The 25,921-nt window shown below is 44.1% G+C and overlaps 1 protein-coding gene across 1 annotated transcript in view; it reads left to right on the top strand.

Annotated features, from left to right (window-relative positions):
* MTBP (MDM2 binding protein) overlaps positions 1-25,921 on the top strand; it is a 186,977-nt gene that overhangs the window by 144,420 nt on the left and 16,636 nt on the right. Inside the window, exons 18-20 of the mRNA XM_078686833.1 lie at positions 4,422-4,688; positions 6,690-6,927; positions 12,305-12,418. Of these exons, the coding sequence (XP_078542959.1) occupies positions 4,422-4,688; positions 6,690-6,927; positions 12,305-12,418 (619 nt within the window). The remainder of the gene's footprint in view (positions 1-4,421; positions 4,689-6,689; positions 6,928-12,304; positions 12,419-25,921) is intronic.

The raw sequence follows: 25,921 nt of genomic DNA, 5'->3' as shown, positions 1-25,921 counted from the left end.
CTTTTAAGAACGAAAATGAAGGCAGAAGAAGATATTGCAACAAGGGCAGCTATAATTTTTACTATTAAAAAAGAGAAATGTTATGAATTCAGCGAAAGAATTGGGCGAACGCTGGCTATCCGCACTAGGCAAAAAGCGGATCTAGGATTAGTAAGAGAAATTAGAGACATTTCAGGCACACTGCGTACAGATTCCGAAGAAATACGAGAAGTATTTAGAAATTTTTATGAGACGCTCTATGATGATAGGCAGACTAGTGATTTAGGGGAAATAAACGACTATCTAAATGAAATTTCGCTTGATAGTTTGACGGAAGAGGAGGCAGAAATGTTGGAAGACCCGATAGACCTGGAAGAAATAAAAAAAGCGACCACCCATCTCCCTTCAGGGAAAGCTGCTGGTCCAGATCAATTACCAATTGAATTTTATAAGGTCTATTCAAAGGTCTTGGCCATAAGATTTGCTAAAGTAATAGGAAATTTAGTTTCAGATAATCAACACGGTTTTATACCAGGTAGGGGTACTACCCATCATCTGCGTATGGTAATCACTTTGTTTGACGCAGCAGAAGTTGCAGGGGACCCGATGGCTGTTATGCTGTTGGATGCTGAGAAAGCTTTCGATCGGGTCTCCTGGGACTATCTTTGGCAGGTTTTAAGTAAAACTGGGTTTAGAGTAGGATATATAAAAGCAATCCAAACATTATATACTGCTCCAGAAGCATCTATAAGGGTCAATTCAGGATCTACACGCACCTTTAAGGTAAGGCGAGGAACACGGCAGGGCTGTCCTTGCTCACCGCTACTGTTCGCGATGTACATGGACCCCCTGATTCGTAAAATAGACCTGAATGAGAGAATCACTCCACTACATACACGTATGGGCCAGTGTAAGATACTGGCATACGCTGATGATGTGGCAGTGATTACATCGGAACCCACGGAGGCGATAAGGGAGGTAGAGATGGAGGCCGGAAGATTTGGGAAAATCTCAGGGTATGCGTTAAATGTTGCCAAGACGCAGATAATTAAAAACTCCCAAGTAGATTGTTTTGACAACCGGGTAGTTCAGTCGGGAGTGTATTTGGGAGTGGTTATTACTGCCGATTTGGATGTACTAGTGGAAAGAAACATCACACCAATAATAGCTAAAGTAAAGAAAGATTTGGATAGGCTTGACAATCTACATTTGACAATGGTGGGTCGTACTAATATTATAAAAATGCTGATCCTGCCCACATTTTTATATATATTCAGAAGTATTCCATTACTATTTGAAGCTAAATGGTTTAAGAGCTGTGAACATATAATTAACAGGTTTTTATGGGCGAAGGGGAAAACTAGGAGAGCTTTGCGCTATGACACTTCCTCGAGAAAGGGGAGGATGGTCTGTCCCAGATCTTAAACTCTATTACTGGGCAGCGGCTTTCCAGTATATGGCTGGCCTCCTAGGAGGAGCAGAGGCGGAAGGACATGACAAATTAGGGACGTTAGCTGTATATGGTCTGGTCATGGGGGCACAAGCACAAAACATTCTTTTGAAGTTTACAGAACCTAGCTATTTTAAAAGGACTAGATTTAAGACACTACAAGCTGCATATATGGTATGGAAATCAGGACTAGGGAAATATAATTTTTATACAAGAATGAATAGTAACCCTACTTTCCCAGATGAGATATTTAATCATTCAGCTTTTGATGAATGGGGGAGGAAGGGAATAATTATGATTGGTAATATGTTTGGTCCACAGGGATTATTGCAATTCTCAGAACTACAGGCTAAATATGATTTGGATACGAGACATTTTTTTAAATATTTGCAAATCAGAAGCTTTCTTATCACGAAAAGGGGGGGATCTGCTGGATTTTGTAAAAACCCAATCATGGAAATTATTCAGAGGGGTGTTGACTGTACGATTAAAAGAATATATTCTAAACTTATAAAATCCAAACAAGATGATATGGAAAAATGGGCAGAGAAGTGGGCAAGCAGTTTAGATATTGGGGACGAAATGTTTTGCCAGTCGTTAGAGCTGGGGCATCAAGCTCTTTGTTCAGCTTCATTACAGGCACAACATTATAAAACCCTTTACCATTTGTATCATACACCTGCAAAAATAGCACAATGGGGAGGGATAGCAGGTATTACATGCTTTAGATGTGGAAGCCCAGTGGCAGATTTATTGCACATCTTTGCTTTATGCCCTCATCTACAAACAACAAAAACAGACATCGGAAATTTTATAAGTATTGTATTAGGAAAAGAGATATTGCGAACTCCAACATTAATACTCTTGGGAGTTAGTAATGAAGATACACAAATAAATGGCAACAAATTTATTTTCGTGGCTATGGCAGTTTTGGGAATATCTATAGCCACGGCATGGTTGGAACCTTTGCCACCAACTTATTCACAGTGGTTGGGTAAATTATTATCAATATACAACCTAGAAACTGCAATATATGCTAGAAGGGGGAGAAAGGGGAATACATTGGGAAAGCAGATTTGGGAACCTATTACATTATGGAAGGAAGGAGCTACTTGTTAGAGTAGACGACCTGGACTGATTGGATTAGGTTTCTCTTTTTATTTACATTATTTTGTTTAATTCTACATTTTTAAGTAGTAACACATTCTATTTTGCATTTCGGTTTTGTCTGTTTGAGTAATGTTAGACAAATTTACAAAAATCTGATTCAACAATGCAATGAAGGTAATTGTAATGTATTAGCCTGCAGTAATCGAGAATGATTTGTCTGTCCTTTGTATAAAAATAAGTGCTCTGTACATGTATACATGGGGAAAAATCTCAATAAAAAAAAAAAAAAAAGATTGTATTGTGCTCTTTCAGGTTCTAATTTAGTACAATGTGTTCAATAAAACCAACTTTGCAATTCCCTTTTGTTACATGCTGAATCCATCTCACTCTATAAGAAATATGTTGGAGATACTAGTTAGTGAAACGGACTATGATTCAGTTTTAAAAAATGGCGAAGAGAATGGTGATTGGAACATATGAAGCAACCCAACAAAATGCACATATTAAAATGCGTATGTGTTATTTTCACTAAAAATGTCCAGTTTAAGGCAGAGCACTTATCTGTTAAGGTACCAGTGGCCTCACTTGACCTATCAAACCGAAGTACTCCAGGAGAAGCCAAGAGGTTAACTGATGTTTCCCAGGATGGTTGACTGCATCAAATGTGTTTGAGCCATCCCATGGAACAAGTGTTGAGTCAAACCAGACATTTGTCTCGTGCCAGGCTCAAGCATTCATTGGCCCAACCAGATATACTAAGAAGCACATAATATGCACATCCCTCTGCCAGACATTTAGATTACCCTCTTCAGCCAAAAGATAATGCTTCAGGATATACCAAAAAGGTTGAACTCAAAGAAGCAGAAACCTCCCTATGGTTTGCTTTTTGAGTCTTAGTACTAGATTAAAACTCTTCTTCATAATCCTCATAGTAAAGTGCATATATTGTCTGATATTTTGGCGTCTCAGCATCCACTATCCCTTGTGTAAGTGTAGCCTCTCCTTCCCTAATTTGCTTGTAAGGCTCTTTCTCTCATTCCTTACTCACTATTGTTACTCGCAAGTAGTGCAGCTCATTTCCTTTTCCCTCCAGTTTGGTCATATGCCTGCGTTATTTCTGGCAGAACCCTTTGTTATTCCTCTGTATTTCCCACATACACATTCAGAATTCATCCTTGCCGTGGTCACTTGGACGTAAAATAACATGCTCAAGACTGACTTCAGATAAGAGAGATCCTTATACTTGGAAATCATGATAACTGGGCCAACAATGTTCTGATCCCCCCAGTTGGGCCTGTCATGATGCCTGCCTCCTCAACTCAATCTGAGCGTCCTTATTCAGAAGAAATTGGCAAGGTTGTAGATGATAGAAGCGGAAGATGATATGCTGGGCTTTTTATTGGAGATTATAAATTGGAGCTGCTTGTCATCTGGCTATCAGTGGATCTTGACGTTTGCCAAATGTGGTCTCTGAAGTACAGTAAATAAAACTTGTGTTTCTGTTTTTTGTACTTTGTGATTGATATTTTGCATTTGTTTTCAACCAATATTTTTAAAACGTGAACATCACTTAAAGGTACCAGGACATATTGGAGTAGCTTTGTGGGTTCATGTTGTAATAGAATGGAAATACTATTGTTAAGTTATTAATTGTTTGGCCTGTCAGGTGTATAGAACATAATTCATATTGTATTTTTATCAATATGTGATTGCAAGATCTGCAAAATGATTTAATTGCTAATTGTTGGGGAGTTGCATTATTTTACCTCAAAGAAAATCAACTTGCATTAAAGCTAATATTAAAGCAGGTGAAAGACAGTATGATAAATGAGAAACCTGACACACTCAAACCGGCTTTGATTCCTATCTTTGCTTGTTCTAGATACTGCCTGGATAATCGAAGAGCTCTAGAAAGGGACTCCGGATTTGTTGAGCTTCAATCTCGGCTTATCCGCTATGAAACCCAGACAACCTGCACAAGGGAAGGCGCCCCCATTCCGTTTGTTCTAAGCCCTCTGCCCTCTCCTGCTGTGTTATCAGAACCTGGAAGTGTGCCTGATGGGGAATCCGTACAGAGTGATGTCAGATCAGAAACCCTAAGACTGAAGCGTAGATCCAAGGATCTGGATGGACCTTTACCAAGCAAAAGGTAACTAGGCAAACAGTGGAAACCTCGATTGTTAAACACTTCTGCTTTATACATTAGTTTTTGCGTATTCACACAATGGTGAAGCAGTTAATTAAACCTTGTTGTAAGTACATTTCTCATACACATCCACTGTGCGAATGGCCCTTCAAATTGCTTGCAGGTACTTTACATCATCTTTACCCTGGACACTCCCAATTCTCTGCTACACTTCTAAAGCTACGATGGCGCAAACGGCCAAATTGGTGCTTTTTTTTACCACAATGACTGACATTTACAATTGCAGAATTTCTCTTATCCTTACAAATTCTTTATTTTTATACACCTAAACCTCTGCCTAGCTAAGCAAAATAGGTTGTGAATCTCGCCCAATGTGATCTGTTTGTTATTACTTCACTGTTAGGGACCATTACAATCTGATTACTCAGCATAGTTTTTTGATGCTAGTCGACTCTTTCTGTAGAGTCTGTTACTTTAGAACCTGCTTCTCTATTCCAGTTCTTAAGGTTAGGATTTTTTTATTACATAATTAATGAATGATCTTCTTAGATTTGTTAAGAAATTGCCTCTTATCCCAGTAGTGCAAACAGTTGCAGTTCTTTCTGTCTTAGGCTTCTGTGCACTAACATTGTTCTGCTAAACATGAGCTCCATATATTTGGTTACAATGTATTAACACCTGTAAAATGTTGATTATTTAAGTATTTGTATGGTTAACTAGCTGTACCCGGCCACACGTTGCTGTGGCTCAGTCTGGTTAAATGGAAGAGAAAGAAAAGAGTAAGCGCACATTTCTAATAGGTTTGATTTCACAAAGCTTGTGGGTATACAATGTGTTTTTGTGACTATTGTCTATGTGCGTCCCTTGTAGTTGTTGTGCAGCAAGCAAATCGATAGGGTCTGTTCGGCCTTTCGATTAAAAACACATGCTTATTGTACACGTGCGTATTCGATTCCAACGTTGTGTATTTATAAACACGCGCTAATGTTGCAAAGTGAACCAACTCCTTCCCCCCCCTCCCTCCACCCACTTCCCGATCTGCCATCCTGACACCAACTGTCCATCCTAATATATGTAGACTATTGTCTCTATGCGTTCTTTCTTAATGTTGCAAAGTGAACCAACTCCTCCCCCTCCCGCCAAACACTTCCGGTCTGCCATCCTGAGACCAACTGTCCATTCTAATGTATATAGACTATTGACTCTATGCGTCCCTTGTAGTTGTTGCGCAGCAACCAAATCGATAGGGTCTGTTTGGCCTTTCGGTTAAAAACGCACGTATTGGACACGCGCGTATTCGAATCCAACGTTGTGTATATATTAACACGCGCTTAATCGAACCCAACGTTGTGTCAAAATATTTATATAGATATTTGTTTATATTGGTATTATTGCTTTCCAGAACACTTGGGCTGCTATGGCACCATATGTCTGCATAAACAGCAAGGGCCACAATTCCACTAATGTAGTTCCTTGTGTAGGGGCAAAGTGGGCTGCAAGTGTTGTTAGAGAGGCAGGTGCAATGAGGGCAACTCTTCTGCTGTCACCTCTGTCAGCAAATGCAACCAAGAACATAAGCTTTGCATTGCCTGCGTGAAGAAGATGAAGCTCCTTCAAGATCTAGGTTTAGATCTTGCTCTAGATACAGGTCTTAATTTTTGTAGTGGAGACATAAGAAGAATAAAAACGAGCACTGCTTCTCTTTTGAGCAGAGTGTGAAGGCTACATGCATCAACCAGCCCAAGGACCTCTTGTCTTTGAATTGGAGGGTACCTGTAAACACCATGGCAGTGTATAGTACGAGTAAGCAGTTACTGTCTAAACCCTAAAGTAATGCTGCTTATATATTGCAAAGTTACTTTGAAGACATATGCTCTACCATTATTCTACATTTGCAGCTGTTTCAGGTATATTTTATTAAGCATCACTCAGCCTATATTAGTAATTGAATTAAAATTATTAACTTAAATAACCATCCATGCGTTCTGTTTGCTTTTATTTCAGACTATCCAAATCGGAAAGCTCAGATTCCCTTGTGTCTCTTGCCAGTGGCAGCAGCGGACATCATCATTCAGCAGTTTCCTCGCAACCTCGCCCAGAGAGATCTTTGTCTGCATCTTGTAATCTTGGTCAGCAACCCAGTTCCCAAGATTATAAAAGTAAATGTGAGACCAAAGGAAATCCAAAACCAGAAGAGTCTTCTAAACAGACGAAGGAATCCAGATCGCAAAAGCATTCACGGGTACAATGATCTAATGCTATTTATTTTCAATTCCTTCCTCTGAACTTGCACTTCTACATGGCAGAGTCTATATTATTGTGCATAATGAACTATCAAACGAAGTGGCTAGCCTCACTTCTGCTGTAGCAGAATACTGTATACTTCATTGTGGGAAGATGGATTCCCCTCTGGCTATACATCAATGGACAGAAGCCATGTCAACTACTGCTACTTCTAAAAGATTGATGTACAAGTTGAATGATCAGACACAATTTGGGTTTTTTGAGAGTTAAAGTGTGCTTATTTGGAAGTATATCAAAAAATCAGAATAGGGGGGAGAATAAAAAAGCATGATCTGTTCAGCTTCCTTAGTTTCAATATAGAATTATCAAGAGAGAAGGATCACTTGTCCTGCATAACCAGGGTAAGCAGGTTTCGTTCTAGCTAGTCCCAATAAAAAACCCTCATGCACGTGTAGAGTTGGTAAATTTAGCGGTATATCTTGATTCTCCGCTATTCTTAACACGTGTGTGCATAATCATCGGGTTTAGTGGTTATGCATCCTCCACCCGGAGGTTTTACCCTTGGTTAAAAACAGGAGTGATCAGTGACGTGAAATTGTGAAAAAAGGTAAAAATCTTTTCCTGCCAGAGTAGTAATTTTATTCGTCCTGGATTTGAGATATGAAGATAAAGTTGTGTGAATGAGTGATTAGGGATCTCACACACTTAGTTTAGTGAATATTGTAGGTCGACATGTTTCAGCCCTCTACTGCCGGTTAGGTCAAGTGGGCTTTCTTCAGGACCGAAGTGCAAGGTGTATAGACACCTTGGGCGTCTCTATTTGTGTTAGGCAACTAGCAATTATTATGGTTGCCTATTTGTTGAAAGTGAAGGGGATGATGTATTAATCATACTCCTTGTAGGTCGCTAGGTACCTTCATCCGATGTATTTTTGCCTCATCGGGGTCCCAGGGGGTCAGGGAGGCCTACTGTGGTCTCCGTCTGCACCACTTGTGCTGACTCTTCCACTCTGGGCCCGGAATCCATTGGGACTAGCTAGAACGAAACCTGCATACCCTGGTTATGCAGGACAAGTGATCCTTCTCTCTTGATAATTCGATATTTGGAAGTATAGCCATCAGATCTTCATATGCAAAATATCTGCTTGCCAAATACACACACTGTGTGTGGAAATTCGCTGGTTGTTCCCAGTCTACATAAACACCTGAAAGTGCCATTCAGAAAGCTGATGCAATACGGAATGGATGCATCCAGATAAGCTATGCAGTCAGACTTTGATACAGTTGATGAGGTGGCATGATCAATAGGATCTGGAGTTGTCCTGCGCTGGCACACATGGTTTCGAATGACTGAATTCAATGTTGGTGTACATTCTCAACTTATTGAAATGCCCACCGAAGGGCAGCACCCATTCATAGAGAAAGCGTGCGCTTCTCTAGACCATGTTAAGCAAAGTCATGCGGCTGCTTTGGCTTTGTGACTGTCATCTGCTTTGTGGAAATTCCATAAACCTTATAGTATAGCAAATTTAGATAGACTAGCAATCATTTTGGTTGGGCAAGAGCCTCCAGCTCCCCAGCAGGTTTTCAACCTTTCAAGGGTAAGGGATTGGGTAGAGTCAGACATGGTTAGGCCTCTTCGTTCTCCTCTTCCGTTCACTGCTAAACCATTGATCCCTATCATAAATGGAAGTATACCACACGTGTTGTTAGTCGAGTGGCATCTTTTTTCATAATAAATGTAAAAAAACAAGATTACTTTGATCTTGTTGGTCTTAGAGACAAAAAAGGTTATAGCACACCATTGACCACAAGACCTCCACCCTTTCTCCCCCTCACTCCCCTCTCTTTCCCCCAAAGAAATATGAAGAGGTTGTTCCACTCTCGTAGAAATGGAAATGTTGCTGTCCAACATATTTAATTGTTTAAATTGTTCTTTATTGCATTTATACATAAGAAACACTTGTGATATTACATTGGCATTCATTGACAGTGCCCCACACAAAGCGATCATTGTGGGGGCGAATGAGGCCAGCACAGAGAGCAGCAAAATAGAAACAAAAGACAAGCAAGACACAATAGACTTTGCTGGAACCTTGTTGAGCAGCACATAAGACACATGTTATGTTTCACAGATGGAACTGAGGGGTAAACATATAAGGTGTGTGTGTAGAGCATGAATAGCCTTTTAGTGCTGGTGGGGGAGGGTGTGTACCAGAAAGTCAAGTACCTGTTCTGTCGACCCACCACAAGCCTGCCTGCTGCCGTTTCGCATCCGACTTGGGGTCTTGTGGCAGGAGAATGGAGTCCCACCCATTATTGTTGTGGTTTTCACAGCACATGATGAATTCATATTCAGACTATGCCCATTTGGCACCTCCAGAGTGTGCCAAATGGAGGAAAAGAGGATTCACCTTTCTGCACCCAGTGAGAATATTAGTGATTTTAGCTCCTCTGCAGAGGAATAAGTTTGCAGGGTCTCCCATGGGTCAGTATGTGTTCTTCAGTCATTACATCTAGCAATATGGCCTTATCCTGGAATCCTTTGGAGTTGCCTTAAACCAATAAGCGGATGGTACCCAAATTATACTTACAATTTTCAAACATAATAGATGCTTCCATCCTAAGAAACGTTATCTCCATGCCCATCACCCTCTGTTAAATTCTTGGGGTTCATGATTGTCTCGCTGCTCACAATGGCCTCCCATTTTCTTAAAATGCAAAAGCTACTAACTTTCATCTCTGTGCCTTAAAGAAAGTCTGACTCTCTGCTTTGAAGAAGATCTTCTTGGAACAGCCGTCCACACTAGACTTTAGGAATGCCAACTTGCTGGTGTGCCTTTCACAGACACTGTACCACTCAAATGCCACCTTTTATTCTGCAGCTAGGCTCGTTGAGGCAGCAAGGGAATATGACCATGTCCCTACCATACTGCATGACCTAAACAATCTACTCATAACAGCCATAGTTATAATCAGACTATGCAGTTTAACCTTCAAGGCCATCTATAACCACAGCTCACCCTGTCCATCGGTTCTACTTACCTTTCCAGTGGTTCAGGGGTTCAGGAGGTCCAGAGAAAATTAGAGTCCCTTTTCCTAGAAGTCTCGCATTCAAATCTTCAATTGCACTGATGCAGTCCTTATTTGGGGTTCTATTTACGCCCAGGACTTTCTTCCAGCTGTACTGAGGTGTAACTTACCACACTCTCTGCCTTGAAGCCCATTCTTTCACACAGTTTCCAAAAATGAGGTTAGCAATGCCTAGAACTGGAGAAACTTGAATTGTTTGTTGCATTGAAACGTATGCTTTGCTAGTTGCCCATTTCAATCCCTTCCACGTCTAAATGTAATCCTGTTAGTTTATGTTCTCTGCAAAGCACTACAACAAATTTCTGGTCCGGGCTTTCTATATAAATGGCACAAATGAAGGCAAAAGGGACTTTGGCAACGGTTCTCTCTGGAGTTCCCTGTAGAAAGCTATCTGGAAGATGCTTTCTCGCTGGAATGGAGGTACAAATCCACTAGGAGTTTCATCCAGTGCCTGCAATGCAGGGAGTAGTTCACAAGATTCAAGCCACAAGACTCCTGATCAGGCTCATCGCCTGTGCACTCTTACATTTCCCCCTAAGATCCTTCTGTAATGCATAACATGTGTCTTATGTGCTGCTCAACAAGGTTCCAGCAAAGTCTTTTATATCCCAATAGTTTTCTTGTCTTTTGTTTGATTTGTGCTACTCTCTGTGATGGCCTCATTCACCCACAATGATTTCTTTCACCGTCAGTGAATACTAATGTAATATTACATATGTTTTATTTCTCAGCTGTTCACCTCCTTGGCACTTTTGCTTAAAATGAAGGTCCAATACCAGAGTCTTCATATTCTGTGCATTTAACTTCTTGAGAGGTTAGAATTCTTCTTCTTCTTAACTTCCTCATCAGGTTCTGGATATTTATAGACGGCGGCACTGCACAAAAAGATTTGAGAAGAAAGGTGAACATCACACCCGGTAACATTGATAGAATTTTAATGGCTCTGGTTTGCGTGTTCATGGGGACTGGCACCATACAAGCAATCCACAAGTTATTTCCTCCGGAGCCAAAAGACACTACTGTCAACTCCATACTGCATCTTTTGATGCTGGGAAAAGGAGAGAACTAAAGATTTGAAAAAAAAATCCAGATCCAGTGTTGCACCTTGAAAAGGGATTCAAATTAGGACTTTGCACGACGATTCATCTCCTTTTAAAGAGAGCATTACTAAAAGTAAGTGGCTTGTTCTTTGCCACAGAACATTTTAGTTAACTAGTCTCTGCAGTTGTTAAATTGAGGCAGTGGATGATGTGGGAGGGAGGGCGTTACTTCAGGGCAGCTAGTCTAGAAAGCTTTTGAATTATCCTCTATTACCTTTGAAGTAAAAAGTAATAGCCACTATTCAATACTAATCGGTCCTGGTCATGCTGTTACTGTAAGATTCCTCACCAAATAAGTGGATTTGATTTATGGTGCTCAAGATCACCCGTAGGTTTGTTCACTCGCCTTCTAATGGCAGTCTATCTGGAAACCTATTTCAAGACTATCTGCCAGGGAGCAAATACAGCCAAACTGTTTACATGAGCATTTTCTTTACTCAGTTTTGGGGTAACATCCATGGAAATGTACTGTAGATTTGTGAAACATACAATACTCGAGAGTATGCTGTTTGATCTGCACATCTACTATTTTATGGTATTATAATTCTTTTAACAGTACTAAATATTCACATGTCATAGAGGTGCTCTCATGGTGCCACAATACCCGCCCACTTGGGTAGAAGTCCATTCGGACTGTGCAAACAGTTCAAAATCAAAGTCCAGCAATTACACCGAAGCACACATGTCATAGAGGTGCTCTCATGGTGCCACAATACCCGCCCACTTGGGTAGAAGTCCATTCGGACTGTGCAAACAGTTCAAAATCAAAGTCCAGCAATTACACCGAAGCACACCACTTTTAAGTTACTCTTATCCTTTGAAAGTAATCAGAGGCGCAGTCAGTCATGAGGGTTTCCTTGGAAGAAGCAGCTGCTGTTTTTGCCTGTAATGGAATGAATTAAAACATCAACAGTGACCGGATTCATATATTGTAGTGAACTTCTTCCAAGGAAACCCTCATGGCTGGCTGTGCCTCGGATGATTTTCAAAGGATAAGAGTAATTTAAAAGTGGTGTGCTTCGGTTTATTTGCTGGATACTGTAGATTGAGTAAATATATTGTGTGGTATACCAGTTGCTGAAAGAGGTTGTTGGAAGTGATCTCTTATCACATTCTTGGGGTTATATCTGTGTGAATCTTCGTTATGGTGATACTAGAGTAAATCTCTTCTTTGATCTTACAGATGCTGAGAGAGGTTGTTTCTCAAACCCTTAAGAAGCATGGCATTGGAGAAGATCACAAGTGCTTTGCCGCCTGTTCTCAGCGTCTTTTTGAAATATCGAAATTCTACTTGAAGGTATATTTTTAACCTAAGGAATCTAATACCTAATGCTCCCTCAAATGAATCCTTTCTGTCAATGCTCTCTCTCTTGATCTACATACATATGGATATAGATATATATAGAAAGAGAGGGACAGAGAGAGCGAGAAAGAGAGAATAAACCTGTGTATGTATATATCCCCCCCCCCAATAAACTACATTTTAGCGTTATGTTATATTTAGGTGTTGAAATAGGATAAAAACTAAGGTTAAAAAAAACCTGAAATTCACCAGTTATAATTTAATAATCTGACTATAACTTGCCCCCACCATTACATCACTCATGGCATCTTAAATGACATCACTGATGACATCTCAAAGGACATTTTTGATTACATCACTGATGACCCCAAATTCATATACAGTATAGCAATAGAGTGTACATGTACTTATTTATTTATTTATTTTATTTTGAAAGTTTTATATAGCGCGAACAAGATCTTTGCAGATATCAGAGCGCTTTACAGACGAAAGGAACAACGTGTGAGTAAATAGCAATTGGGGTGGGGAAGGTACATGTAGGAGCATAGTCAGCCAGATACATCAATAATGATACAAGTACAAATAATTGATAGCGTAAACACTCGGGCAGGTCAATAACACGCGTCATACAAAAATGCAAAAAAGATTAGTAAAACTGAATGGTACAACGTCTGTAAATATCATCCCCAGTAATAATTCAAGTGTATTTAGCCATGAGGATAGCTTTTACTTCTTTCTTAAAAAGCATGGTAGAGGAGATGAGTCTGATTTCAGTGGGGAGTGAGTTCCAGATCCTGGGTGCCATTCCTGAGAAGGAGCGTTTATACGTTTTTTCCTTGCGGAATCTTTGGGGCTTTAGCAGGAGGTTGTTTGTGCCTCTAGTGTTTCTAGAGCCTCCGGAAATCGTCAGCTTTTGGGCGAGGTATCCGGGTGAGCTCAGGTGGACAGCCTTGTGCGTGATGCAGGCGATTTTCAGATGAATTCTGGCTTCAAAAGGCAGCCAGTACAGGGCTCTCAGGTCAGGGGAAATGTGAGTGTTTTCTTGAACCGGTGATTAGTCTCGCTGCAGCGTTTAGAGAAGCTCTTATGGGTGCCGTGGTAGTTAGGGGAAGACCGCAGAGGGCGATGCTGCCGTAATCTATTCGAGGGATGACTAGAGCTTGTACCGCAGTTTGGAAATCTTTGGCTGGAAGGAAGGGTTTGAGTTTCCTTAAGGTATTGATCTGGTAGTTCGCCCCTTTAGTTGCTTTGTTCCTGCATGTTGAGGTTGGTGTCAAGTGTTATGCCTAGAGATTTTGCTGAGTCCACAATGGTGGGATGAACATTGAGTGCGGTTAGGTGTTTAAGCCAGATTTGAGTGGTAGTGATCTTCGCAGGAGGTGAGATCAAGAGGAACTCTGTTTTAAGAGCATTGAGCTTGAGATGATTAGCAGCCAACCATGATTGGGTGCTTCTGATCGTTGAATTCAAGAGCATAATGTCTTTGGGTGATTGTACTTTGAGATAAAGTTGAGTGTCATCGGCGTACATGTGGAATTGAACATTGGATGCTTGTAGCAAGGTGGTGAGAGGTTCCATAACTAGGTTAAACAAAGTTGGGGATAGGGAGGATCCTTGTGGGACGCCTAGCGTTACCAGTATTGGAGAAGACATCAAGTTGTTACTCTTGAATTTCTGCGTTCTGTTGTGTAGAAAGGACGTGAACCACTTGAGCACAGTTCCAGATATACCCATTCTTGTGTTTAATAGATCGAATAAGTTCTCATGTTTGACGGTGTCGAATGCAGAGGAGAGATCAAGAAGGATAAGGAGGCAGGTATCGTTTTGATCTAGGATTTGGAGGGCGTCGTCAATTATGTGTATCATAGCAGTTTCTGTACTGTGGTCCGCTCTGAAGCCTGATTGATGAGGGTTGAGTAGATCAAACTGATTAATGTATTTATTTATTTTATTTTATTTTAATTTCTTATATCGCGCTGGAATCAATCTCATGGGGTATCTCCGCGCTTTGTCTGCCAGCGTGTGTTAGGAGGACTGAGATGCTTTAGAGGGACTGAAATGCTTCCTGAAAGAGGAATGTTTTCAACGCCTTTCTGAAGGCCAGATAATTGATGTTCATCCTCATTTCGGTAGGGAGTTTGTTCCACAGGGCAGGATCAACTGATGAGAAAGCTCGGTCTCCCTGCCTAGCTCGTTTTGTTGCAGGAGGTTTCAGAAGGGCTTGGTTGCTTGAGCGAAGCGAGCGGCTGGGTTGGTACAGTTCAACAGATTGGGATAGATATTTGGGACTGTTCCCATATAAACATTTGTGAACCGTGCAGCATATTTTAAAACTGATGCGCTGTCGTATCGGGAGCCAATGTAACTCCATCAACAAAGGCTTAGAGGGGGTCCTAGCCTGCACACCCATGACCAGTCTAGCCGCCGTATTCTGGACCACCTGCAACCGACCTACTGCATCAGCATTTGCTAGCGTCAGCAGGCCGTTGCAGTAGTCTAGGCGGCTAGTAACCAGAGTCTGCACGAGTGTCTTCCTATAGGTATCAGGAAGATAAGGAAATACTCGCCGTAAAAGACCAATGGTAAAGAAGCACAGTCCTGCGGTGTGATTGACATGCTCCTTAAGGGTCAGTTTTTGGTCAATCTTGACCCCTAGATTTTTTACATGGGGCTTTGAGGTGGGAACTGGGCCTAGGTCCAGCGGCCACCATTCAGGAGACCATAGTAGGCTTGCCCTACCGAAGAGCATAACCTCCGTTTTTGCAATGTTACATTGGAGGCAGTTGGCGGCCATCCAATGTGACACTGCCCTCATACCCTCAGCAAAATTTTCCTTGACTGTAGGACCAAGGGAGCTGAAAGGGTAGAGGAGCTGGGTGTCATCAGCGTAGGAAACTGGTATGAACCCATACTTCCGCACAGTCTCAGCAAGGGGGGCCACGTATACATTGAACAATGTAGGGCTGAGACATGAGCCTTGTGGCACCCCCTTCGTGAGCGCCTTCGAGGTGGAACGATAGGGGCCCAGGCTGACAGATTGCGATCTCCCTGAGAGGAAACTCTCCAGCCATGATAGAGCTAGGCCTCCAATTCCCACTCCCTGCAAGCGGCTGAGAAGGATGTTGTGAGACACGGTATCAAAGGCCGCAGACAGGTCCAACAGCACTAGTGTCTAGTCAATTGAGTTTGTGCGCATTTTTCGAGCAATTTGGCAAGAGTCGGAATGTTGGTAATGGGACGGTAATTATTTAGATCAGAGGGGTCGGCTGTAGGTTTCTTTAGTAGACGTGTGACTTGTCCAACTTTGAGGGAGTCGGGGATGGTCCCTTGTTGAAGTGAGCTGTTAATTTTAGTCCAAAGTGGGAGGAGCGACGGGGTAAGGTCTTTGACAGCGTTGGCAGGAAGGGGGTCCGTGAGGTGATTGGCTGGTTTCACAGTACTGAGCAGTCTACCAATTTCTTCTTCCGAGTAGGTGGCAAAGGATGACCATGTAGCATTGTTTTTTGGTTCAGTGGGTGCTGTGCAGAGGGGTTTGGGGTAGAGACTTACGTCAATGAGGAAATCGTTCTTTATGTTGTCTGTTTTTTGGATAAAGAAAGAAGCGAAGTCTTCACAGGAGGGTGCTTCGCCCAGAGTACTGAGTGGTTGGGGTTCTTCCTTGGTTTGTGTTCTGATTAGCTCAAACAGCTTTCTCGGACGATTTTTGGCATGGTCGAGCTGACGGCTGAAGAAATCTGATTTTGTGCGTTTTATTTTCCTGAAGTAGGCATTTCTCTTTTTCTTCAGCGTTTTTAAGTGCAGTGCGGAGGGAGCTGATCTCCAGGTGCGCTCTGCCATTCGCATGGCCCGTCTATCGTCATTGGGACTCCCGTTGTACCAAGGATTGGACATTTTTGTGGATGCTCTTTTTAGCTGCAGAGGTGCAACTTCATTAACTAAAGAGGTCATAGCGTTGAGATAGTGATCCGTCAAGGATTGGACATCCGTAATGCCAGTGGGAGGAAGTAATATATTGCAGCTGTTGGGGGGTAGAGAGTTTGGGTTGAGTTTTTTCAGGTCTCTTTTCCAGACTTTGGGCTTGAAGGATTGAACCGGGTTAAATTTGACTTTTTCGTTGATGAAGAACGTGACAATGTGATGATCTGACCAGTCACAGGGTTTGATAGATTCGAGTTGGATAGAGTCTTCTTTGGAGATGATAAGGTCGATGATAGAGCCTTTCTCGTGGGTCGGGCTGTTGCATATTTGGGTGAGGTCAAGGGCGTCGAGGAAGTTTTTAAGACTATTTACCACCGCGTCATTATGATCGTTCCAGTGGAGGTTGAAGTCACCAAGGTATATTTGTGTGAGTTGTCGCCCTGAATTGGTTGTGATCAAATCCATAATTTTTTGCGAGAAGGTAAAGTTGTCCCCTGGTGGGTGGTAAATGCCGTGAAGAGAGCAAATCGGTTTGCCTTCACTGATAATATCAAGGCAAATGTATTCACAGGAGGTTGGGGAGGGGAGGGAGGGAGAGGTTACTTTCATGACAGAGAGGTTACTCCTGTGTATACACGCGATTCCCCCACCTTTTTGACCAACCCTGTCTAGTCTAGTGATGTGGTAATTGGGGGGAACCAGTATGTCCAATATGGGTGTAGAAGATTCAGTTAGCCAGGTTTCAGTCATGATGATGAGGTCAATGTCCAGTGATAAGAGGAGATCAGCGATTGCAGAGGAGTGCCTAGAGCCCGATCTGCAGTTGAGGAGGGTGCATTTGAGACGGGGTGTGTCGAGGGTGGAAGGGGGTTCGAGAAAGAGGGGGACTTTTCTCAGGTTACTAAGGATAGAGATTCTGTTGTTTTGCGTGGGGGGACTAAGGGGATTTGGATGAAAAGTTGGAATGGCGCGGAGGGTGGAGGGTATGTTGTTAAGGGGAGCTGGGTCGTAGGAGCGGAGGAGGGTGACTGTGTCGAGGTCCGATAGTGTGTTGCAGGAGCGATGGGGACGGTTTTCACGATTGCGAACAGGGATTGAGGTCCAGTGCGAGGGGCGTTGAGTGCGAGAGTCAGCCGACCAAGTGGAGGTCCTGTTAGGAAGGGTGGTGCTGGTGAAGGCGGGTGAGGGGTGTCTGGGATGTGTGCAGAGTAATTGTTTGATGATGTGGATGTCTTGTTTGAGCTTGACGAGGGTGGTGGGTGAGGAGTGACTGGAATGCGAGCAGAGTAGTTGTTTGATGATGTGGAGGTCTTCTTTGAGCTGGAGGAGGGAGGCCATAACGTAGTCTAGTGTGGGATTTGTGTTGGTGGTGGGTATTGGAGGGTTGGGGGAGGATGACATAGAATGGAGGAGGGTATTGGTGGTAGGTGGAGAGTGCATGGTGGAGGATGGGCGTATGTTAGTGGTGGTGGGGGCGCATGTAGGGTAATGGGGGGGTGAGAATGGGGGGAGTGTGATTGTATGTGGTTCTCTTTTGCGGAGTTGAATTGATAGAGGCGTGCTCAGTGTGGTTAGTTAATGTGTGGAAGTGGGGGCTGAGAGTGGGGATTGTCTGTGTGCGTGTCGGTCTGGTGCTGAACTCGGTTAGGCGGATTGTGGGTGGGAGCTGTGGTGTCATGGGTGAAAGGAATGGGAATGTGGGCTCGTGAAAGGGGGGAGGGGGTACGATTGATGTATATGGGTGACAGATCTATGTCTGTGATTGAGGGGTGTGAGGTATCAACCGTAGGTGGGTGTATGACTAAGGTGCTGGTGGTAGAGGAGAGGTGTGTGTCCTTTTGGGGCTGAGGTATGCTAGAGGCGTTGTGGTTGGGGGCTGTGGTGACAGGGGAGAGAGGAATGGGAGTGGTATGAATGGAGGTCAGGGTGTTGGTGGGACGGGAGGGGGTGCGGCTGGTGTATGTCGGGGAGAGATCTAAGTCTGTGATTGAGGAGTGTGAAGTGGTTGCAGTAGGTGGGTGGATGACGACGGTGCCGGTGGTGGAGGAGAGGTGCGTGTCGTTTAGGGACTGAACTGGGTTAGCATCGTTGTGGTTGGGGGCTGTGAGGTCAAGGGTGGTCGGACTGAGTGGGGTCCGCGGATTGGAGAGGTGCTGTAAGAAAGTGTGAAACAGGTTATCTAGTAGTTCCAGGTTCCTGTCTGTGGATTGGATTAGGACAATCCCGTTGTTATAGATAGTGATGGAGGTTCTGCCTGGGAAGAGTTGGGATGGTGTTATGGAGAGTGTTTGGCCATGAGCGGATTTCCTGGAATTGGATACGGTGAGTAAAGAGAGGAACGTTTTTCTCCATTGAGCTCTGCGTGCGGTGTGGAAGATGATATCAATGTGTACGGCACCATTGAACGGTGAGTAGTAGGTGTCTGCAAAGGGTATTTCAGGGTGGGACCTCAGTAAGTTGTGTTTAAAGCGTTTAGCGGCTTTTTTGGTGAGTGCGGGTGGGTAGTTGATTCTGTATGTGTGCTTGCCGATGAGCTCCATGTTGGGGTGACGGAGTCGGTAGGTGTGGGAGGGTGCTCAGTAATCGCCGGTTGCATGGAATGTAAGTGACACTAGTGGGCAGCCAAAGTGTATGCGGTAGTAGTCAATGCAAACAGGGATAAGATCTGTAGTGGGTGCGTGTTGCACAGATGTAGGGTGCACAATAATGATAAACTGGAGCAGAATACAAAGACATACACTAATACCCAATTGCATGTAACAACAGTGGCATTTATGAGCAGCCAGAGTATATGAGGTAGTAATTGGTGCATAAAGGAATGAAACTTGAAATGGGAGCAGGTTACATAAGTGTAACAGGTCAATATGAGCAATTAATCAGTGCATTACAGTGAAGTCGTAGTGGGTTACAAACATGTACAGCATAGAATATAGGTATAATACTGATGATATACTAGACTGAAATACCAATGCAGATAGTAAAATACCTGAATCAAAAGTGACAATAGTGAATAGTCAAAAATGGGTGTTTCCAAATAAATGAGGTGCATGAATCAGTAGCAAGATAAAGTTGCACCAGAAGTTATATGCTATATAACAATAGTGAGTAGTCAAAAATAAATTAGGTATATGAGTCAGTAGCAAAATACAATTACAACCAAAAATTATATGAGACCTAAAGTGACACTAGTGAGCAACCCAAATATATGAGGTAGCAATTGGTGCATAGGGTGAAGAAAAAGTGGGATGTGCACTATAAATGAGGTACAAGAGTCCGTAGCTAAAATACTGAGTAGTCAAATAGTGTCAAATAGTAGTCAAATAGTGAGTAGTCAATAACAAATGAGGTACATGAGTCAATAGCCAAAATACAGTTGCAACCAAAAATTATATGAGACCAAAAGTGCCCCTAGTGAGCAGCTAAAATATGTGAGGTAGCAATCGGTGCATACAGATGAAGAAGAAGTGGAATGTGCAGGATACAATTAGGAATATAGACCAACAGTGACCCTAGTGAACAGCCAAAATATGAGGTAGCAATCGGTGCATACAGGTGAAGAAAAAGTGGAATGTGCAGGATACAATTAGGAATATAGACATATAATACCACTGTAAAAAGCAGACACCCTATCTTCGTCTGGCGTGTAAACATATGATGTAAATATATGAGGTAACATCGGTGCATTACAGGTGAGGACAGAGTGATATGTGCAAGATCCAACTAGGAATATAATGCCCCTGTAAATAAAATGAAAAAGCCTGGTCTTGATGCCGAGGTGTTGGCCAATTACAGGCCAATTTCACTTCTCCCGGCTCTGGCCAAGATCACGGAGAAACATGTCCATGGCGTCTTGTCGAGCTTTCTTGAATCCAACAATTTGCTCCATCCATCCCAATCCGGTTTCCGTCCGAATCTCAGTACGGAAACAGCGTTGGTGGAGGTCTCGGAGATCATCAGGGAGACCTTGGATGTGGGTGGCAAGACCATGTTAGTCATGTTGGACCTGTCGGCGGCCTTCGACACCGTCCCCCATGAGGCGCTTCTCGCCAGGCTTTGACATCGGCCTAAGGGGGACGGTGTTCAGATGGTTTACATCTTTTCTGGAAGGGCCGCCGCCAGACGGTCTGGGTGTCCCAGAGCTCCGCCGAGATGCCGCCACTGGGAGTTGGGGTTCCACAGGGATCTGTGTTGAGCCCGACATTGTTCAACATCTTTATGTCCCCTCTGGCGGCTGCGGTGGAGGCTTACGGAGCCCAGATCGTGTCCTACGCCGACGACACGCAACTCCTCTTCACATGTGGCAAAGATCAGCCATTTGATGGGGAGAGAATTCGGGACTGTCTGGATATGGTCTTCGGCTGGTTCCAGCGTAATAGCCTGAAGGCCAACTCCAGCAAGTCGGAGGTTTTATTCTTCGGCTGTGTCATCGATCCCGAATGGCGGCAGTGGTGGCCGGCCGCTATGTGCCCTCCGGTGCAGTCCTCCCTGGTTGCCAAGAACCTCGGTGTTAGGCTTGACAACAAGCTTTCTCTGAGAGCGCATGTTCTCGGCCTGTCCGGCACCTGTTTCGGTATTCTGAAAATGCTCCGCAAGTTTCTCCCTTTACTATCTGCGGAGCACAGACGGATTACAGTGCAGGCGCTAATCGGATCTAGGCTCGAATATGCCAATGCTCTCTTTCTAGGCCTACCGGACTATCTGGTCCAGCGCCTGCAGGTGGCACAGAACTCCGCAGCCCGTGCGATCTTTGGTCTGCATAGACAAACACGGGCTTCTGGGCTGCTGCAGACGTTGCATTGGTTGCCGATCCGTAAACGGATTATGTTTAAAGCCCTGACGCTGGTGCACAAAGCTCTGTTTGGCTCAGGTGCGGGATATCTGCAGAAGAGATTGGTTTTTTATCGTCCTGCCCGCTCTCTTCGCTCTGAATCCCTCTTTACTGTTGTGGTCCCACGGGTGAGGAAGGCTCGTACGGGGGGGCGTTCTTTTAGCCTCAAGGCCTCCCAGTTGTGGAACTCGCTCCCACTGGTACTTCGCAGCACTTCAATTTGTTTCAATTTAGAAGGAACCTGAAAACTTGGCTTTTTAATCTCTCTGTTTAGGTGGATTTTCTTTTTTTCCTGCTTTTGGGATCTGTTCTTTATGTTATGTGTTACACTGTAGCTGTTGTGGAAAGCGCCGGGACACTCTTTTAGAGTAGCCGTGCGCTATATAAACGCATTTTAACATAACATATAATATAATAACATATAGTATAGTAACATGTAATACCACTGTAGAAAGGCAGACACTCAGTCCTGAGGAATGACTAGCGTAAATAAAATACCACTGTAAGCATATAATATCATAACATATAGTATAGTAACATGTAATACCACTGTAGAAAGGCAGACACTCAGTCCTGAGGAATGATTAGTCCATGATGGTCGCCCAGGATAGACAGTCTAAGATGGCCGAACCGATATGGGAGATAGGGGAATTAGTCCTCTGTCTGCTGCTATTACTTTGAGCACAGGGAAGGGCAGTTTCACTTTCCATTAGAGCAAGCCCTGTTCATAGCATGATGGGCAGGAGGCTTATCTCTACTTCTGGTAGTCTTGTGTGGAGGAGTTGAGCTGGGAGCCTCGTGGACATCGGAGGCATGAGGGGGATTTATTGCTACAGTTTTATGGCCCCAGCCATTTTGAACAAAGGAGATAGCTTAGAAAATGTGAGCAAGCGGGTGGGGTGAAATAAATACCTTATGTGCAAGCTGCACCGTAAGCCTGTTGAGTTTGCCAGCAAAGTTTTGCAGTTGTAGTCCTTAATCAAAGCGTGTACAGGTCTGGAAGGGGGCCTCTCTCAGCCCTCAGATGTCGCTGTCACCTCCAGCCTCCACTGATCCGGCGTCCCTCCTGGTCCCTCCCGGTCCCGTCAGCCTCAGTTCTCACTCCTCTGAGCAGCGGTGCCACACAACTACTGCAAAGCTAGCGGGAGGGGGGGGGGGGGGGTCCGTTGCCATGGCCACGGCAAGATGTGGGCCGGTCACAGCAACCGTAACAGCAGCCCTCGTCTCTGCTGCTGTCTCTGTCTCTACGGGGGGGGAGCTCTCTCTGCCCTCCGATGCCGCCGTGTCTCACTGCTGTGGAGCCGGCGGATCTGCACCTCTGTTATTCTCCGCTGGTCGCAGCTGCCGTGGAGCGGGCGGGGGCCTCACTCAGCCCCCGATGCCACCGTGAGTCCTCTGCCGTGGTGCGGGCCGAGCGCAGGACAATCCGCGGTGCCGGCTCAGCAGGCTCCCGGAGCTTCAACTGCCCAGCCACGGCGCCGCGATGGGGGTGTCTGGAGACACGGATCCAGTGGCAGGTTGCGGGGCTCCGCAGGCGTCAGTCACCGACAAAGAGTGCCGGCTCAGCAGGCTCCCGGTTCCTCAGGCTCCAACCTCCTTCAATCAGGTCAGTGGGCAATCCGGGCAATCGGTTGCTTGTGGTACCGCTCAGTCTCGGTCTCGGCGGCGCGATGTGGGTGCATGAAGGCGAGTGTCCAGTGGCGGCTCAGCAGGCTCCCGCAGCTTCAGGCTCCAACCTCCGTGAATCGGGTCAGCGGACCGCTCGGGCAATCCAGTTACTTGTGGTTCCAGTTACTTTTACTCCAGTTACTTTTTCTGCTTTCGTTCCGACGAGCTGGTGGGTGCTAACAGGGATAAAGCCCGGTATGGGATCCCCAGCACTGGGAGCTCTTCACGGGAGCTCCTACCAGGCGGCCATCTTGCTGTGGATCATGTGTGGAACATGTGGAACATGTGTGGATCCATAGCATGGTAAGAGCATATGTCCTTGCTGCAATTATGGTTGCGCATGTTCAAAATGATATGGTGCACCACGTGCAGATCACTTTTTGGGATGCTGGAGGTACACCATGTGTGTTTCAAATTAGAATATGCCTAAATGCCAACTCAAATTGCAAATAATCTGTAGGGCCGAAGCTTCTGTTCACAAATGATTATCGACCACTGGCTATCTGGACATGTGCCCATTTTGAAGAGTTATGATACAGTGCTATAGAAAATTTCTAGGTATCAATGAGATTTATACTGTATTTTGGTTTATTTCCAGAGATCAGCTGAAGAGTTTAAAGCATTGCAGATTGTTAAATAATGTAGAATGTAAAGGTGATTCACTTTGAGGTGGTTTAAGGCTCAATGGGTGGTAAGCATGGCTCTAAGTTTGTATGCCGTCATGCACCAAATGTGGGCGACTGAACAGATGTATCCAGCATTTGGTATCCATTATCATATGATCAGTGATAGAAAATTCGCCACAGCTGTACATGTGGAATTACTTCATGTCTACAAATCCTATAGGACACAGTCACATTGACTGGATGATGTCATCAGTGATGGCATTAATGATGTCACTGTGAATGCCATTTTACTTGTCATGGGCATTGTAATATGTAAGATTATAAGTCTAGTTTTTTTTTGTTTTTACTTTTTTAACAAAAGCAAACATCTTACTACCATACCGAACTATCCGTCACTTTAAGCTTTGGGAGTGTGTTTTTCTTCATTTTTATTTTTTGTAATCCTATTTAGCCTATGCCTCTTCTTTGCAGTACCTACAGGGGCATGTAACAGGGGGGTTGGCCGGCGGTGGCGGAGTTGGGTGCCAGGCTCTGCACCCAATTTCTCCTTCACAGGCCTCTGGCGTTTTGCAGCAGGAGGTTAGGCCACACGTCCTGGCAGAGGTCATGCACAGCAGAGGCTTGCAGGCCAACCTTCTTTCTCCTTCTCTTATTTTTTTTTTTCTTTTTTACATCTTCACAGAACTAGGGTACTGTCAGGGTATCTGCCACACAAGATACTCTTCTCCTGAAAGTACTTTTCAAATTTTGGCACCTGGGGGTCGTCCCTCTGGGTCACCTTCACAAATTCAAGGGGGTCAGGCTGATGGAGCCGAGGTGGATGAACTTTATTTTATGGAGAGATTCATGAAGATTTGTTAAAATGTACCATTGTTATTAGGAAAACAGCAAACAACTTTGGGAACTCTGACCTTACTATAACTGGGGCAAATTGTGTCCGGCACCCACACACACACCCCAGGATAGGTGCAGGCTGGGGGTGCCTTGTGGTCCTTGAAGCTCCCCTCTGCTTCCCCCAACAATATGGCAAGCTGTGGGTGTCCTGGGTGGGACTGTGACACTCCCAAAAATGTAAAGCGTTTGAAAGAAATAATAAATGAATGACTATAGACACTCATTTATTATTCACTACTCCTCACATGGAGTGCCCCATAATGCCCTTTGTGGGCTAATTTGCACCGATATTTAAGTTGTACTGAAATTGTCACAGATTTAATAATTTATACGTTATTCAGTTAGTTCGCAGTGTTTTACATGTACAGTGTTTCAAATATTGCACATTGTATACATGGGCTAGACATTCTTCAAGGTGAGATGCTCATACATTGATTATAAGTGCTAAACAATAAGTTCTTCGGCTTAGCAATGAAAGGGGCAAGAGTATCCAGTGTTCTATTGCTTAAGTTAAGCGCTACACTGCCTTCCCATAGTTCTCCCTCATTGCTGTCGGGGTCCGAGTGCACCGTTGTTCCTAAATATCTTACTGGTTCGCTAGTCCATAGCAGAGAGATTTCAGTTGCGACAGGAGTGGTAGCTGGTGTAAGTGGCAATATTAATGATTTTCCCCAATTGATTTTCAGTCCAGAGAGACCACCGAATCGTACTACCTCTCGCAGCACTGGCATTAAGTGTTGTTCTTGCTTCCTGACTTATAACAGGGTAGCATCAGCATAGGGCGAGATAAGTAATTTATAGCTATGGAATCGTATTCCCCGATGTGAGTGATAGTTGCGCAGGGCGCATGCCAGGGGTTCTGCTACTAGCGCATATAAATCAGGGGAAAGGGGGCAACCCTGACGTGTGCCGCGCATTATTGCCAGAGGAGCGGAGAGCATCCCGTTCGTAGATATGCGTTCTGTTAGGTTTGAATACAGGACTTGTATTAATTTAATATAGACCTCCCCCTCACCCACCTGCCGAAACGCCGCCAACATAAAGGGCCATTCCACAGAATCCAGAACTTTTTCAGCATCTAAAAATACTGCTAACGCCTGAATTGCCAGCTCAGTGAGGGGTATAGCACCGAATAGTGTTCTAAGGTTGCTGGTCAAGGTTTGTCCTGGGACGAATAGTTTTGTATCAGTATTTAATAATGATAGTGGACGATAGGAGAAGCAGTGCTCCCCAGGCCTCCCTGTTTTTTTGATTATCAGCAAAACTTTGTGCATAGTGGCTGGCATAATACCCTCTCAGGCCATTTTCTCAAAGATATTAGCAAGGTGGGGAATCAGTTTATCTTGAAATGTCTTGTAGAGGGCTAATGAGAGGCCGTTGGTTCCAGGGGATTCCTCACTGGGCATCGCCTTGAGCACTGCCATAATTTATGTATGGTGAAGATGGGCTATCAGCCTCTCTCTATTCTCGTTTGTGAGCCATTCCATTTTAATATGGGCTAAATAATCAGCAATGTCTTCAATAATGTCCTTGTGGGGCGGGATGTGTAATGATCAGAGTAAT

This window comes from Lissotriton helveticus, chromosome 4_1, assembly GCF_964261635.1.
Source record: "Lissotriton helveticus chromosome 4_1, aLisHel1.1, whole genome shotgun sequence".
NCBI classification, from domain to species: Eukaryota; Metazoa; Chordata; class Amphibia; order Caudata; family Salamandridae; genus Lissotriton; species Lissotriton helveticus.
This window is presented reverse-complemented; position numbering and strand designations above follow the sequence as displayed.